Here is a 14023-nt window from a genome sequence, read left to right on the forward strand (position 1 = left end):
AGAATGTAAACCCCATATAGCAACATTCTAATGAAACGCATTCTTAACTTCAGATTTAATTAAGTTTTAAATTATTGTTAATTTGAGTACTTTTAATTAATTTTTTATTAAATATTTTTGTTTTTATAAAATGTTTAAAATGGTATAAGTATCATGTTATTTAATGTTTTTGTTAATAGAATGATGTAACTGTTAATTCTGTTTTTTAATCTTAATACTTTTTTTTCAAAATAACTATCGTATCAAAATTGATGTGAAAAATCAAACAACATAATATTCAATTATTTTTTTTTAAATACCTAATAATTTGTAACAAAGAGTTAATTAAAATATCTATATCTATACGTATAATGTATTTAAAACTTAATCAAACTTCTTTATAAGTATTATAATAAAATATTTACTTTCTATCTTCTATGTTTAATAATCTCAAATACAAAGTGACTTTTGAGATATTTGAGTTTTATCATTTAAATTACATTTATATTTAGGTTGTTTGAGTTATATCTTTTAATTTATATTTGTGTTTATAACTCAGAGCCTCCCATTTAATAATAAATACAATAATTTCATTTTAATATATATTTTTTTTCTCTTATCAATTTTATAATCATAATTTAAAAAAAAAACCTAATATAATTTATTAGGTCGGTGCAAACACATAGAAAGCCCTAAAGCACAACATCACTCCTTTTAGCGTCGCCGAGAGAGAAAGAGAGAGAAAAATGGCAACAGACGAAGAAGTTGTTGCGGCGGCGCCGGCGCCGGTGGTGGAGGCAGGGCTGAAACACAAGCTGGAGCGTAAATGGACGTTTTGGTGCGACAATCAATCCAAACCTAAACAGGGCGCTGCTTGGGGAACCTCTCTTCGCAAGGTGTACACTTTCGACACTGTTGAAGAGTTCTGGTGGTATATTTTTTCTCTTCCTTCTCCGTTTTGCTTTTCCCTAATTTTCATTTTTTTTTTAATTTTTTTTCATGGAATCTTATGTTTTTATTTTATTTTAGAAGAATGGAATCTGAGCATGCAATCTGCAGTCTTATGTTTCATGGATTCTTATTGTGGGATTGATTAAGGCATTTGATTAATAAAAAAATGATTTTTACGGATCTTAGGAGAGAAACCCGTAAAGGTTCTGATTTTTGTTGCTAACATGAAGATTTGTGGCTTTTATATCTGTGATTGTTATTAAGCTTAGTTATGTTTCTAGTTCCCATCAAATGAGTAAGTTTTGATTTTAGTCACTTTAAAATATTTTCTTTGTTTTTTCATTCCTCTAAACTTGAAAATCACTGCATTTGATCTTTAGTATTATGTAACAGCTTTAATTTTCTTAAAATGCCTGCAATATATGTCATTTATCTATATGGTGATTTAAAATTTTGGAGAAATGAAAAACGAAGAAAATTTACAAGTACTAAAAACATATTTAATCATTGGTATTATTATCATTTGAAGAATGAGTTGAATGTTGGTGATTTATGGTTTGTGGTAAGCTATTGGGAGAAATGACTTTGATGTGGAAAATGTTGGTGTAGTTTGTATGATCAGATATTTAAGCCTAGCAAGTTGCAAAACAACGCTGATTTTCACTTGTTCAAGACTGGGGTTGAACCTAAGTGGGAAGATCCTGAGTGTGCCAATGGAGGAAAGTGGACTGTCACTAGCAACATCGGCAGGAAGGCTAACCTTGATAACATGTGGCTTGAAACTGTAAATTTTTATTTTATTTTTTCGCCAATTGGTTTTGTTTTTGGGTTTAAGTAATATGGGGAAATCTGGTGTTTATTTGTGATTGTTCTTCTGAATAGCTGATGGCGTTGATTGGGGAGCAATTTGAGGATGCTGAGGACATATGCGGTGTGGTTGCTAGTGTGCGCCAGTGGCAGGACAAACTTTCATTGTGGACAAAGACAGCTGCGAACGAGGCTGCCCAGGTTTGTTATTATCTTTTATCTTTTGTACGATACTTGCAAGTTGCAATTGCAACTTATGTTTATGTTCTGTTATCTTTTCTACTTGTGATTTCCTCTTGTAGAATCAGGATAACAAAGGCCTTGAAACATCAATAGAAGTTATGATTGGATTTTATACTTTCTCTTCTTATGTTCAAGTTATCAATCAATTTGGTCCTATCTACAAAGCTTTCACTGTCTTAGAACAGGTCATCTTTTTTGGGATAAAGGTTCAAGATGCTGCCACTTCAATCTCTCTCAGAGCTCGATCAATAATTTGATTTAGCTATAAAAGGAATTTCTGTCCTTGATTCTGTCATGCTCCCTTAATGAGTTTCATGGATGCGTAGGTTTTTATTAAATCATGTTCTGCCTTAAGCACCGTGGTCTCTCCATCCACCTTCAACTTCAATGCCAAATCATCAAAATTAGCTTTCATCGCTCCCATCCCAATCAACCATTTTTTACCCGAGGACTATGTTTTCTGCCCTTGTACAAGATAACAGGCTCTGCTGAATTACAATGTGCTGTAACTTATTTTGTATCACTTCCTACCACAACCGATTATGGAGGAGTTTCTGTCAACTGTAACTTGAGCCTTGGCACCAATTCAGTAGATATGACATTGTAAATTTCCCTGGAATAGATCAATACTACCATGCTGTATAGAACTTTAGAGACTTTCAAGCTGTCAACCCTACAATTGTATCCAGCAATTACCGGAATTTTAACTGCAACTTTTGCCCTGACCCCAATTCAGTAGAGATGAAATTGTAAATTTCCCTGCAATTGATCAATACTACCATGCTGCACAGAACTTTAGAGACTTTCATGCTGTCAACCCTACAATTGTATCAATCCATAACTGGATTTTTATCTGATTCTCTGTTTGTTGCCATACCTTTTCTCTACTGGTTTTCTTCCCCTTCACCATTCCGATATCAAAACATTTAATTGCTTGTTTTAACAAAATACAAACATGGCCAGGACCGTATTTCTTGTTACATAAAAGATACTCCGTCTTTTGACTTTTTCTTGCACTTTAGCGCCAGTCAATCTGGTTTCTTTCTTACATCATGTTAAATGCAGTGCTGCCCCCTTTGTTGACTTATAACTATGAGGTTTGGGAAGTTGAATTTCCATTTTCATCCCCTTTTAGTTTTATGTCCTTTCCCTCTATAACTACGAGCTTTTTGGCCACTGCTATGTTTTTCTTCTCAAAGATGCATGCTATAATCTTCTCTCACAACCCTTTGGTTGGAATATATTCCAAAAAATACTGCTCATCAACCCCCTTCATCACTCCTGTTAGCCTTTTGAATGGGGTGATTAATTCACGCACTCTCTGCTTGTTTCAGGGTTAAAAGAGATTCTAAATGATCACCCCATCAACACTAGTTGAACATTCTCAATTGGGGTAGTCTTGAATTCTTCCCAACTTTGATTTGAATGGCAAGTTTCTCACCATTGAGACCATGGCAATGCATCTCCTTTGAAAGTCTCCACCAATGCCTGTCTTTTCCTGTTCCTCTAAATCGAAAATAACTCTCAAATTTCCTTATGCACAAAAAAACATCTTATCCTTCGAAGATGAGTATTTCAAGCTTCCTGCATTTGCTCCCTTTCCCAGGTTCAGGTTGCATACTTGCATATTTGCCTTGGACTTCCCTCCATCATCTTCCCTCGTGTCAGCCCCGCTTAGGGTCTCCTGTCATTGAACCTTTTTATAGGCATTCCAGACACCAACGTCTTTCCACCCATAGCAGGCCTATCCATGCATGAATCTGATTGGCAGAATCTTGCTTCCGATCTTCATGTAGTCCCTCTTGGAACTGACTTCGATTTTTCACCACCCTCCCCAATGCCTCCAGCCCTCCATTCAGAATTCCATCCTTGTATGTCTGGAGCTTTTCACGACTTCATCAATTCTCTTAATACAGTTATCCATTTCATACGTCTGCTTTTTGGGCATTTTGTGAGCCTTGATTGCATACCAGTTTTTTGTCCCAGTTATTTCATGTGAAGTTGCTTCATCAGTTATAGAACCCAGTGCAAGATTATGTTTGACTCACTCTCTGTTGATAATGGTCAGAAGGGAGGCAGTGATGTTGTTTTCGTCATTTAGATCAGAAAATGGACATTAGTAAGAGCTCGAGTCCTGGCAAGGTAATTCAGTGTCTGTTTGACAAGACAAGCGTGGCCTTTTTATACAAATGCTGATGATGCAGCCAGGGTGAGGCTCCTCTCTTCTGTCTCTTTCCTGTGTAATGATGAATCTGAGCCTTTTTTCTGAAACCCTGCTACTAGGGTTGCGCTCATTAGTCATTAGTTTAAGTATGAGGCTTCCGCGCTTTGAGAGAAGGTTGTCTGGATAGCTGTTGCCCTCTCTAAGTTGTTGTGTAAGCCAATGATCATTATAATTGAATTTACCAAACAGCTTTCCGCATACACACATGCAACCATCTTTCTTTCTGTTTCTTTTTGGATTCAGGTTCCTCTTCTTCTTCTTCTCTTCTGGCTATAATGAGGCAATGATGATGTTTTTAGCAGTTAGACCAGATATGAGTGAAGAGCTGTGTCCTGGCTAGGTGACTTGGTATCTGTGTGAAATTTACCTTCTGGTTCTTGCACAGATGCTGTTGACGCAGCCTGTGCACATGCCATTCCCTCTCCTGTCTGAGAAAAGGCGAATCTGAGCCTCCTTTATTCTTAACTCAAATTGTGTTTTGCTCTTTTTTTGGTTGTTTGGGTGATTTTCAAGATTCAAGTGACAGAAGCGAAGGATGTTTCTTTTTGTGTTGTATGAAGATATCCATTTTTGGTTGAATGTTTTGGTTTGTTTTTAATGTTGATATGGAATATGTTGTGGGATATCACATGTATCTATTCACATTCCTTTGATTATGTTTTTGGAAATTTTTGGAATACTTTAGGAAGATTTTACAAGGTAATGATGAAGTAGATTTTAGATGTTGATAATAGCTTTTTTCAGTGTTTTCCATGTGGTGATGGTTGGAGATCCCACGTCTCTAGATATATGGTCAAAGTATAAGATATGTAGGTGCTAACCTCACATTATGAGTTGGTTTTTTTAGGTTTAGTTAGGTTTGAATGAAAAAATCTGGATTGTGTAAATCTTTCAGTCTAAGATCCAGAACTGTAATTGTGCTATTCTAAGCAAGTGCAGCATTCCTTACCAAAAAAGTCATGTATATTTTTTTGACTCATTCAATGCTCAGCATGACATTTGAAGTGATCCATTTTGTCGTTGACTTTATTTTTGCAGATGAGCATTGGAAGGAAATGGAAGGAAATCATTGATGTTAACGACAAGATAACATACAACTTTCATGTAAAACCTGTGCTCATAAATTTTGACTGCCTATTGCAATTCATAAATATCTATGATTCTTACATCTCTAGTTGTTACAGGATGATTCTAGAACCAAAGGAGCAACAAAGGGTCGATACACCGTATAAACAGTGCTGGAGGAGCATCTTCTTGCACTTATGCCGGAAGGCTGTAGTACTGATACCTTCATCCTGTGTCATGTGTACTAGACCATGCTATTTCTTTGGTGAAGGGGTTAGTTTTACTTTTGTTCACTCACCCCACTTTTGGGTGCTGATACTATTATACTCTCATTTTTGAAATGGTCTATCAAAATTTTTCTGCAGAATTCATTTGTAATTTTTTTTTGTCACATTCTGAATATGTGGAGTCCAGTTTAGGATGGGTTTGATGTGTTGCTTGTACAATTATAATGAAGTAAACCTTTATTTTTCTGTTGAATGTATAACCCTGGCTAAAATTAAGATGAACTCAAAGCTTGAACAAGTTGAGTACTGTTTGCTGTGGAAGTTGAAATATTTGAAACATTATGGAATGATGATGAGACAGGGAGAAGTTAAGGGAGATAACTTTATAAACACAACAGGGAGAAATTGGGAGTCTTCTTCTTTTCTTTAACTATGAAGAAAAAAAAAATTGTATTCCAAAGTTGTAGCTTGATTTTTCATATATTTTGGTCACTAAATTACTCTATTTAATGTTTAAATATTAAACGACTAAAGTAGCAATGTTAAATATTTTCCTATTAGTTTTGTGATTGGAATTTAGATTGAAAGAAATTAAATTTATAGATTACTCTAATTTTTCTCTTGCAGTATGCTTTGGAATTTGTAAATAGATTTTCCGTGAGTTAGTAATTTAAAAAGTTTTTTGAAATGTCACGGCAAATTTTCATTTGATTTATATTATAATATAGTTGAATAATGTTTAACTATTTTAATATCTCGATAATAACTCATTAGATCACAGTCATTCGACATAGTTGGTCTCAAATTGATTATAACAAATTTTAATTATGAGGATTTTCTTTATACAATAGGAGTAATAATAGTAACAACAATTGAGAAGCTTAAATTCATTTTTTTATCCTTGTAGTGTTGTGAACGTGTAATTTTAATCTTGGATTGGGTTTTCTAGTTTTTTAAAATTAAGCAAGTTTAGTAACATTTCTTGTAAATAATTAAAAGATATATTAATATTAACTAAATTTTGGTTAATTTTAGAAACTAAAAGATAAGATAACACTGAGAATTTATCGAATAAAATAATAAAAGTTTTGCATTAATGTAACTCTTTTAACGAGTTTCATCATTAAAAATCGAGTTTTCAATTTTAATGTGAGAACTTATTATCACAACCTTGAACATTTAATTTCTGATTTATGTATATCTGTAACTCTACACGTAATTCTTAATGCTTTTTAAGAACATTTCAGTTTTTTTTTTATAACTTCACACGTAATTCTTAATGTTTTTCAGTAGCATCTTTATTTTTTCTATAACTCATGCATAATTTTTAATGTTTTCTAAGAGTTTTTACATTTTCTCTATAACTTAATGCACAACTATTAAGAGTATCTATGTTTTTTCATTTAACTTCATGCATAACTTTAAATGCATACCTAAAATATTTATACTTTTTAATTTTAATACTAGATGGATAACTCAAAACTTTATGAGAGCATTTGTATTTTTTTTTATAACTCAGATTATTTATGCTTTTAATTTAATAAATTAATATATCTTGATATTTACTGAGAATATTTATGTTTTTTTTAATTAGAAAGATAACTCTTAATACTTTTGAAGAATATTTATTTATACTTTTGCTAAAAATGCTCAAAGTATTAGGTCAAGTAAGAAATTCTCAAGGCACTAGTGTTATGTAAGAAACCATGCACTAATTACGTAATAGACAAAACTTAAATGTAATTCTTTACGTGTTTTTGTGATATTTTCGATTAAAAGTGAAGTTTTACCTCTTTAATTTAATTTATCTAATACTTTTACAATAAAAATTAGTACTGGTTAAAAAGGTAAAATTGAAACCTCAATTATAGCGAAAGAACAACTTAAAAAAAAACATTTAAGGAGTTACATATGACACTAAAAAAAATTAAATTTATTAAAGAGTAATCAAATTTAGAGATAAAAAATAGTTATTTATTATATTGACTAAATTAAATACTATTTTAAAGATTAAAAAATTATTTGTATCTAAAATGATTTTTATTATTAATAAAAATTTATGAAATAATTTTTTAATTGATATTAGTTACCAATATCTTAACTATTAATATTTTAGATTAAAATATTAGTAGTTAAAATCTCGGTATCAATTTAAAATTTATTTTATAATTTTTTATTAATAATAATAACTATTTTAAATATTAATAATTTTTTAATTTTTTAAATTGTTTTTAATTTAATTAAATATTAATAATTAATTATTTTGGTCTCTAAAATTAATTATAATTTGATAATTTTCTTACACTGTAAGTTGTCTTTAGAAGAAGCATTGTTTCCTAATTTAGCACTTTGTTTAAATAACCATTTTGATAATAAAGTTTATTTTGGTTGTTACATTACTCTTAAAGCATTACAAGAATCTATATATTAGAACCATTTTGATAATAAAGTTTATTTTGGTTGTTACATTACTCTTAAAGCTCTACAAGAATCTATATATTAGAATTTTTTATAATACATAAATTAATGCAAATCTCATCTTATAAATCGATTTTATAAGATTGAATTAGACTTAAAATCTATTTCTTAATAACAATTTATCATTTTTAATATTTAAAATTACTTTTTATTTAATAATTTTTAAATAATGTAGGCTAATATCAAACCATGATAAATAGAAAAACTATTCATCATGATATAAGCCCATTAATCATTAACATCTCAATCTGGTTTAAAATGCAATACATCTGAATCAAGGTATATAATAATAGTTGGAAAGAAAAGGTGTAGTAGAATCTGATCAACAACATATCCAGCAGCATCTAAGCACATAGTTTGGGAAAATGATATGAGCATTTAGGATAATCAAAGTTGAAACTGAACAAACTTTTTACTAATTGGTTCACAAAAAAAGCAGCAGAAAAATTGTGAAAAATATGCTGTATAAGAACATTGGTTTGTTCATTGTATCACCGTTGATATGTAGATGACCTCTGATTTTATAATATTTGATGTATCTAGAGGACAAAGTAAGAGAACAGTACTTGAGAATGAAAAGTAACAACTAGAGAGAGATTTGTTCCTAGTTTACATTCTTCTGTCAATTGAAAACCATCAAGTTCAAACTTGTTACTTTCTCACATGGTAATTACAAAATATGATGAACATTTCTCTAATCTATCATGCAAGAAACCCAAGCCATTCTCCATTCTTCTTCGCCAACCTGATCAACCCTTGTCTCTGTTTTCCATCTGCTCCTATTGATTTGCAAAATTCCGTGATTACCTAACATTTCAAAATGTAAAAGTTCAGCAAAAGAAAGAAAGAACATGTTTCATGCTTTCATCAATGTTTCATTGTACTTAGAGAAGGTAATAAGTTGTGGAAATAAGTGTGGATTTTCTATCATTTGGTGCATTTGGAAACATAGAAATGGAATAATGTTTAATCAAGCAAAAGTGGTAAGTAGCGAAATTTTTTATGGTTAAAAAACAAGGTTCCAAAGATGTCTTTCTCTTTCTCATATTGGACTCAATGACCAACTACTTGTATTAACATAGTAGCAAATCGTTGATTTTTTTATATGGTTTGAGAGGTTGAACATCTGTCCCAAACACTTGTCTAAGCAGAGTGACATTCGTTATAGGATTCTTAGAGAAATTATTTGGTATCTTTCTCGTAAAAGGATTATAACACCCTTTTATTCAATTTTTTGATTGCCCATTAAAAAAATATATTACTAGTACAAAAATAATAGCCAACAACATGCTGCACCAAAATTCTCAATATCTTTTTCTTTTCCCACGAATCAAATCTTGAATGCCTTTCTTTGTGGGGTAATTTGTAGGACAAATGGCAATTATGATTAACAAAATTATGGTTTTCTAATTGCTCCACCTTTTGTCTTAGAAGTTAGAGCCCCTTAACATATCAACATATCAGTGTTTGATGTGTGGACTAGAATACAAGATAAAAAGTATAGCCATTTTCCATGAACTCATTTCTTTTTTCAACAAATTTCAAACCAGATGAACAAAAAGGACAGTTAAGGTGTGAGTGTGTGTGATGGATCCAAATTCATCTCTTCTTGTTTTCCAATCAGATTCAAAGTTTTACTTCAATAAAAAGAGATGATATTTGATTATCAGAACAAAACTCTGAACTACGACTGAAAACAACACTATAATAGTATACTGCATCTAAGTTTTTTTGCTTCAAATCGATCACCCTTTTACAGATTCTACTTGTTCTAATGCTTGGAAACAAAGACAAAGCACACAAACAGCACACCAAACCCGATGAACAAGAATTCAAGACACAACATGAAACATGGTCCAAGGTTCAAATTTGCCCCACCCCACAAACAAAATCATCAAGTTAAGCAAAAGGGTGATCACAGAAAACACCAACTCTTGACAGGAACATTGAATTTCACAATATGAAACATGGTACTAGGTTCAAATTTCACCCACCCCACAAACAAAATCATGAAATTAAGCAAAAGGGTGATCACAGAAAACACCAACTCTTGACAGGAACATTGAATTTGACCTGGGAGTGTAGAGCAATTGCTTTGCCTCTAAGCTGGTTGAAACGCTTCTTGCCAACTATGTTTCGAGTGATGACCACAAGAGGTGCAAAGATACCTTTCCCTTCATTCACATTCTTCATCATTGGCTGCAATCTCACTGGCTTTCCCCTCCCCATGCGAACCTGTGATGTCACTGACTTGGCCAACATGGTGTAGTCCTCACCAACAATCGAAGTGCCCCAACTTCCATAGAAGGAAGAACCAACACACCCAGTTGCAGAAAGTGAAGTAGCCATTTGTTTATGCTTTCTTCCCTCTCTCACTGTGGTTTTTGTGGTTTCTTTTTAGCCTCTTGTTGGAGCTTGAGATAGATGGTTCTCATGGCTTATATTGTGCTTGTAAAGGAAGGGATATGTGTGTGTAAATTGGAGAACCAGTGGTTTGAAATTGGAGTGTAGTGTGATTCACAACATCCAAGCATTTGGAGCCACACATATTGGTGGTTTTGCTTTTTAGTTTTTTTGTGCTTAATTATGAAATTCCACAACTCAAATATGACTCAACTTCATGGTACCAAGCTACTTGGAGAAGATCTACATCTCAAATTCTACTGGATAACACGTATTTTCTAGGGTCATCTCTTCATCAATCACAATTTTTTAAGTGAACAAAAACAAATGCTTCGGATCTCAACATGTTCTTCATTAACAAAATGGTGCTTATAGAATCTAATTTTTATACAAATTGTTATATGATTAAAGATTCAAAATTATTACAAAAGTTTACATTTTTTGTTAGATAAGAACAAGAAAATGTAAAACGTTGTTTAAATTGTATGGAAAATTATTAGCAAAATGTGTAGAACAGGTTTTCTATAAAGTTATTGGCATATAAATTTTCCTATCAAAAGCATATTCATTAAAAAAAATCATTTAATAAAAATTAATTTTAAAGACAAAAAATAATTAGTTGTTATATTGACAAAATTAAATACTATTATAAAAATAAAAAAATATTGATATCTGGATTAGTTTCTATTAATAATAAATAATTTTTAAATTGGTATTTAATTAGATATCAAGATTTTACTTACTAACTTTAAAATATAAATAATTGGTTGCTAAAATTTAGATAGTTAATTAGATATCAATTTATAAATTATTTATTATAATATAAACTAATTTAAATATCAATAATTTTTTTGTCTCTAAAATAGTATCTAATTTATCCACTATACAAATTAATAATTTTTTTTATCTAAAATTATTTTTTATTTAATAATTTTATATTAATAATTGATAAAAATATTCCAATATTATTTTTGTTACAAAATATTCTTGATATATGGTTTGGAAAACGTGTGAGCAGAAGAAAAAGTGTAGAGATTCTAGAACTTCAAAAAATTGACTAAACCTAGTAAAATTGCATTTTGTTCATATTTTTCAGCATAGTCTAATTATAATGCCGGCAGAATTATGCGAGTTTGACAAGTAGATATATGTGGTAAAATATATAATAATACTAAATAACTATTTTTAGTAGATGTATTATGTATTATAATTATATACTTATTTAAATAAATAATTGATAGTTAAAATCTTAATAGCTAATTAGATACCAATTTAAAATTTATCTAACAATAATAAAAATTAATTTAAAAATTAAAAAAAAATTAAAATAGTCTTTAATTTAATCACTATATCAATTAATTATTTTTTATCTTTAAAATTAATTTCTATTTTATGATTTTCTTGTAGTGATTTGACAGAATAAATAATTACAATGATTTTGTTATTAATTTGCTAACAAATTAGTCTGGGAAACATTTAAAAAATCAAATAAAGTAAAAATTCAAAATATATTGAAAATTATTTGAATTTATTTTTATTGATGAAATAAAAAATAAATGAAAGAAAAATAGATGAGTCATTGATGGTGGATTGGTTACCAACCCTAATTAGGTGGCGAAATGGCAGCGATGAAACATGTCATCGTTTTCAACCTCAAGAATTTTGAGGCCTTCTCTTCATCACACAAGGATTCAACTATTTTACACTAACCGTCCAAATTATATCTATTTATGCAGTAAAGCGATTTATTTATGTCAAATTTTATAAATGAGATTACAGAAAAAAAAAATATGTTTAATTTATGTTATAATTTTGAGCTATGAAACTCAGATACTTTTCTTAAATATTGGGGATACTTGTATTGGATACTAACACTCGTATGACATTTGTATAATACGTATTCATGAAATGTCAAATTCAAAAAGTATTTGTTGGATTTCTTAAAATTCTAATACGATTCTAACATAATTTTAAAAAAGAAAAATATATTAATTTTTTAAAAACCCAAACTTATTATATAAATTTTTATTATGATTATAAAAATAAGAAACAAATCATTTTGAACTAGTCATGAACAACATTCTACTCCAAAAAATAATCTGTAACATAGTTGTACAGCTAAATATTTGTTGTCAATTTATATAATTCATAATTATATAATATATAGATCGGTGTCCCCTTGTTCCTGGGTCCTACATTTTAGAGATTATACATATCTTCGTGTCCGTGTCAGTGTCTCTGTTATATAGATTTTGAATACGGATTATTTAATGTGTTAGAAATATTCTCTATTTTAAAATTAACAATTTTATTACTGTTTTTGTTTTTATAAGATATTTTTGAAAATTAAAAGACGAACATGCATTTAACTTAACATCTCGAGTCTTTAATTATGTGAAATTATTAAAAACATATCGAAATAAACACATATTCATCTTTAAAACTACTCTTTTTTTTCATTCATAGTCAATAATTAAGGTAGATAGTTTGTCTTTAAAATCACTCTTTATTTTTATATATAATATTAATGTTCTCCTACCAAATTCGTTGAGATTAGATTATTAAGGTTAATTATCATATTTATAATATTAAAAATCATTCATATCATTACATTTTTTTTTTAATTTATAGCAAATGAATTCTTAATTGATGGTATATATTTATTCTATAGTGGTTACGATATTGTATTTTAGGAAGTTATCTGCTAAAATATAGACATTTTCACTATTTTTCTTCAATTTCTAAATATTTTTAAGGCATCTGTCCATTATATAAAATAGAAATCTAAAAAAAAATCATACTTTAATTTAAGGGGTTAGAGTTTTTGGTACCTGTTGTTGCTTTGGGTACATAACTGGGTATAGTTTAAAATAGTTTCTAAAAACAAAAGAAAGAACATAAATTTATAATAAAAAATTAGATATATGTAGAGAAGCTTATTGTAAGACCCAAAATATTTTAATATAAATTTTAAAATAAATAGAAAATAAAATTGTAAATAAAGATTAGAAGTTTGTTTTAAATTTATTCAAAAAGATTGTTTTGTTGAATTACATTACTTTTCAATGTCTTAAATACATGTTTCTATTTTAATGATAGACTTGGCTATTATTTAATCTCATATATTGACCCTCATGAAGAGAAAAGTTTAATAAATTCAATGACAGGTCTAGAAAAATATTTTAACGAATAAAAATGAATAATTAATACTAATAACAACGACTATATGCATACAAATATATATTCTAAATAAAATCATATGTAGTTCGTCTGAATAAAACATAAAAAATATCAAATGAATTGAAAAAAAGAAAAGAAAATTAGGTAGTAAATACAAAAATTAATAACTATGGAAACACATGAGAGCAAAGAGTTCAGAATTTCTAAAATTGGGGACACCATATATAAACAATATATGTATAATTATAAATCCTTATGTTACTTTGCTATTAAATAAATCACATTGAAGAAAGTTACTTTATGCTTTTAAGATACATAAGAGTGTAAATTGTTAAATATTATATAATATATAACTTAATGATAAATTAATGTGTTTTAAATTAACCATTAGTTATTATAAGTTAACTATCTACTATCTGTTTCTTTAAAACATAATTATAGAATATGATTGTATTAAAGTTGAATA

General features: G+C 29.4%; 2 protein-coding genes across 2 annotated transcripts; one reads left to right on the forward strand and one right to left on the reverse strand.

Annotated features, from left to right (window-relative positions):
- Window positions 1-629: 629 nt before the first annotated feature.
- Window positions 630-5778, forward strand: LOC137827473 (eukaryotic translation initiation factor). Its single transcript, XM_068633631.1, has 5 exons — window positions 630-910; window positions 1540-1714; window positions 1813-1938; window positions 5243-5308; window positions 5389-5778. Exons 1-5 carry the CDS (start codon window positions 726-728, stop codon window positions 5434-5436), a joined length of 600 nt encoding a protein of 199 aa, XP_068489732.1. The 5' UTR covers window positions 630-725; the 3' UTR covers window positions 5437-5778.
- Window positions 5779-8452: 2674 nt separating this feature from the next.
- On the reverse strand, window positions 8453-10627 carry LOC137827474 (protein PROTON GRADIENT REGULATION 5, chloroplastic). Its single transcript, XM_068633632.1, has 2 exons — window positions 10048-10627; window positions 8453-8781 (listed from the first exon to the last, which is right to left on the reverse strand). Exons 1-2 carry the CDS (start codon window positions 10321-10323, stop codon window positions 8677-8679), a joined length of 381 nt encoding a protein of 126 aa, XP_068489733.1. The 5' UTR covers window positions 10324-10627; the 3' UTR covers window positions 8453-8676.
- Between the last annotated feature and the right edge of the window lie 3396 nt (window positions 10628-14023).

This window comes from Phaseolus vulgaris, chromosome 7 (assembly GCF_000499845.2).
Source record: "Phaseolus vulgaris cultivar G19833 chromosome 7, P. vulgaris v2.0, whole genome shotgun sequence".
In the NCBI taxonomy this organism is placed as follows: Eukaryota; Viridiplantae; Streptophyta; class Magnoliopsida; order Fabales; family Fabaceae; genus Phaseolus; species Phaseolus vulgaris.

Bases quoted from the DNA above. Each gene is read 5' to 3' on its own strand.
- LOC137827474 (XM_068633632.1), bottom strand. From the start codon at position 10,323: ATGGCTACTTCACTTTCTGCAACTGGGTGTGTTGGTTCTTCCTTCTAT. The intron at 8,782-10,047 runs GTCAAATTCAAT...TTGAAATGTTAG, and splicing joins CAATTGCTCTACACTCCCAG to GTAATCACGGAATTTTGCAA.
- LOC137827473 (XM_068633631.1), top strand. From the start codon at position 726: ATGGCAACAGACGAAGAAGTTGTTGCGGCGGCGCCGGCGCCGGTGGTG. The intron at 1,715-1,812 runs GTAAATTTTTAT...TCTTCTGAATAG, and splicing joins ATAACATGTGGCTTGAAACT to CTGATGGCGTTGATTGGGGA. The intron at 5,309-5,388 runs GTAAAACCTGTG...TAGTTGTTACAG, and splicing joins AGATAACATACAACTTTCAT to GATGATTCTAGAACCAAAGG.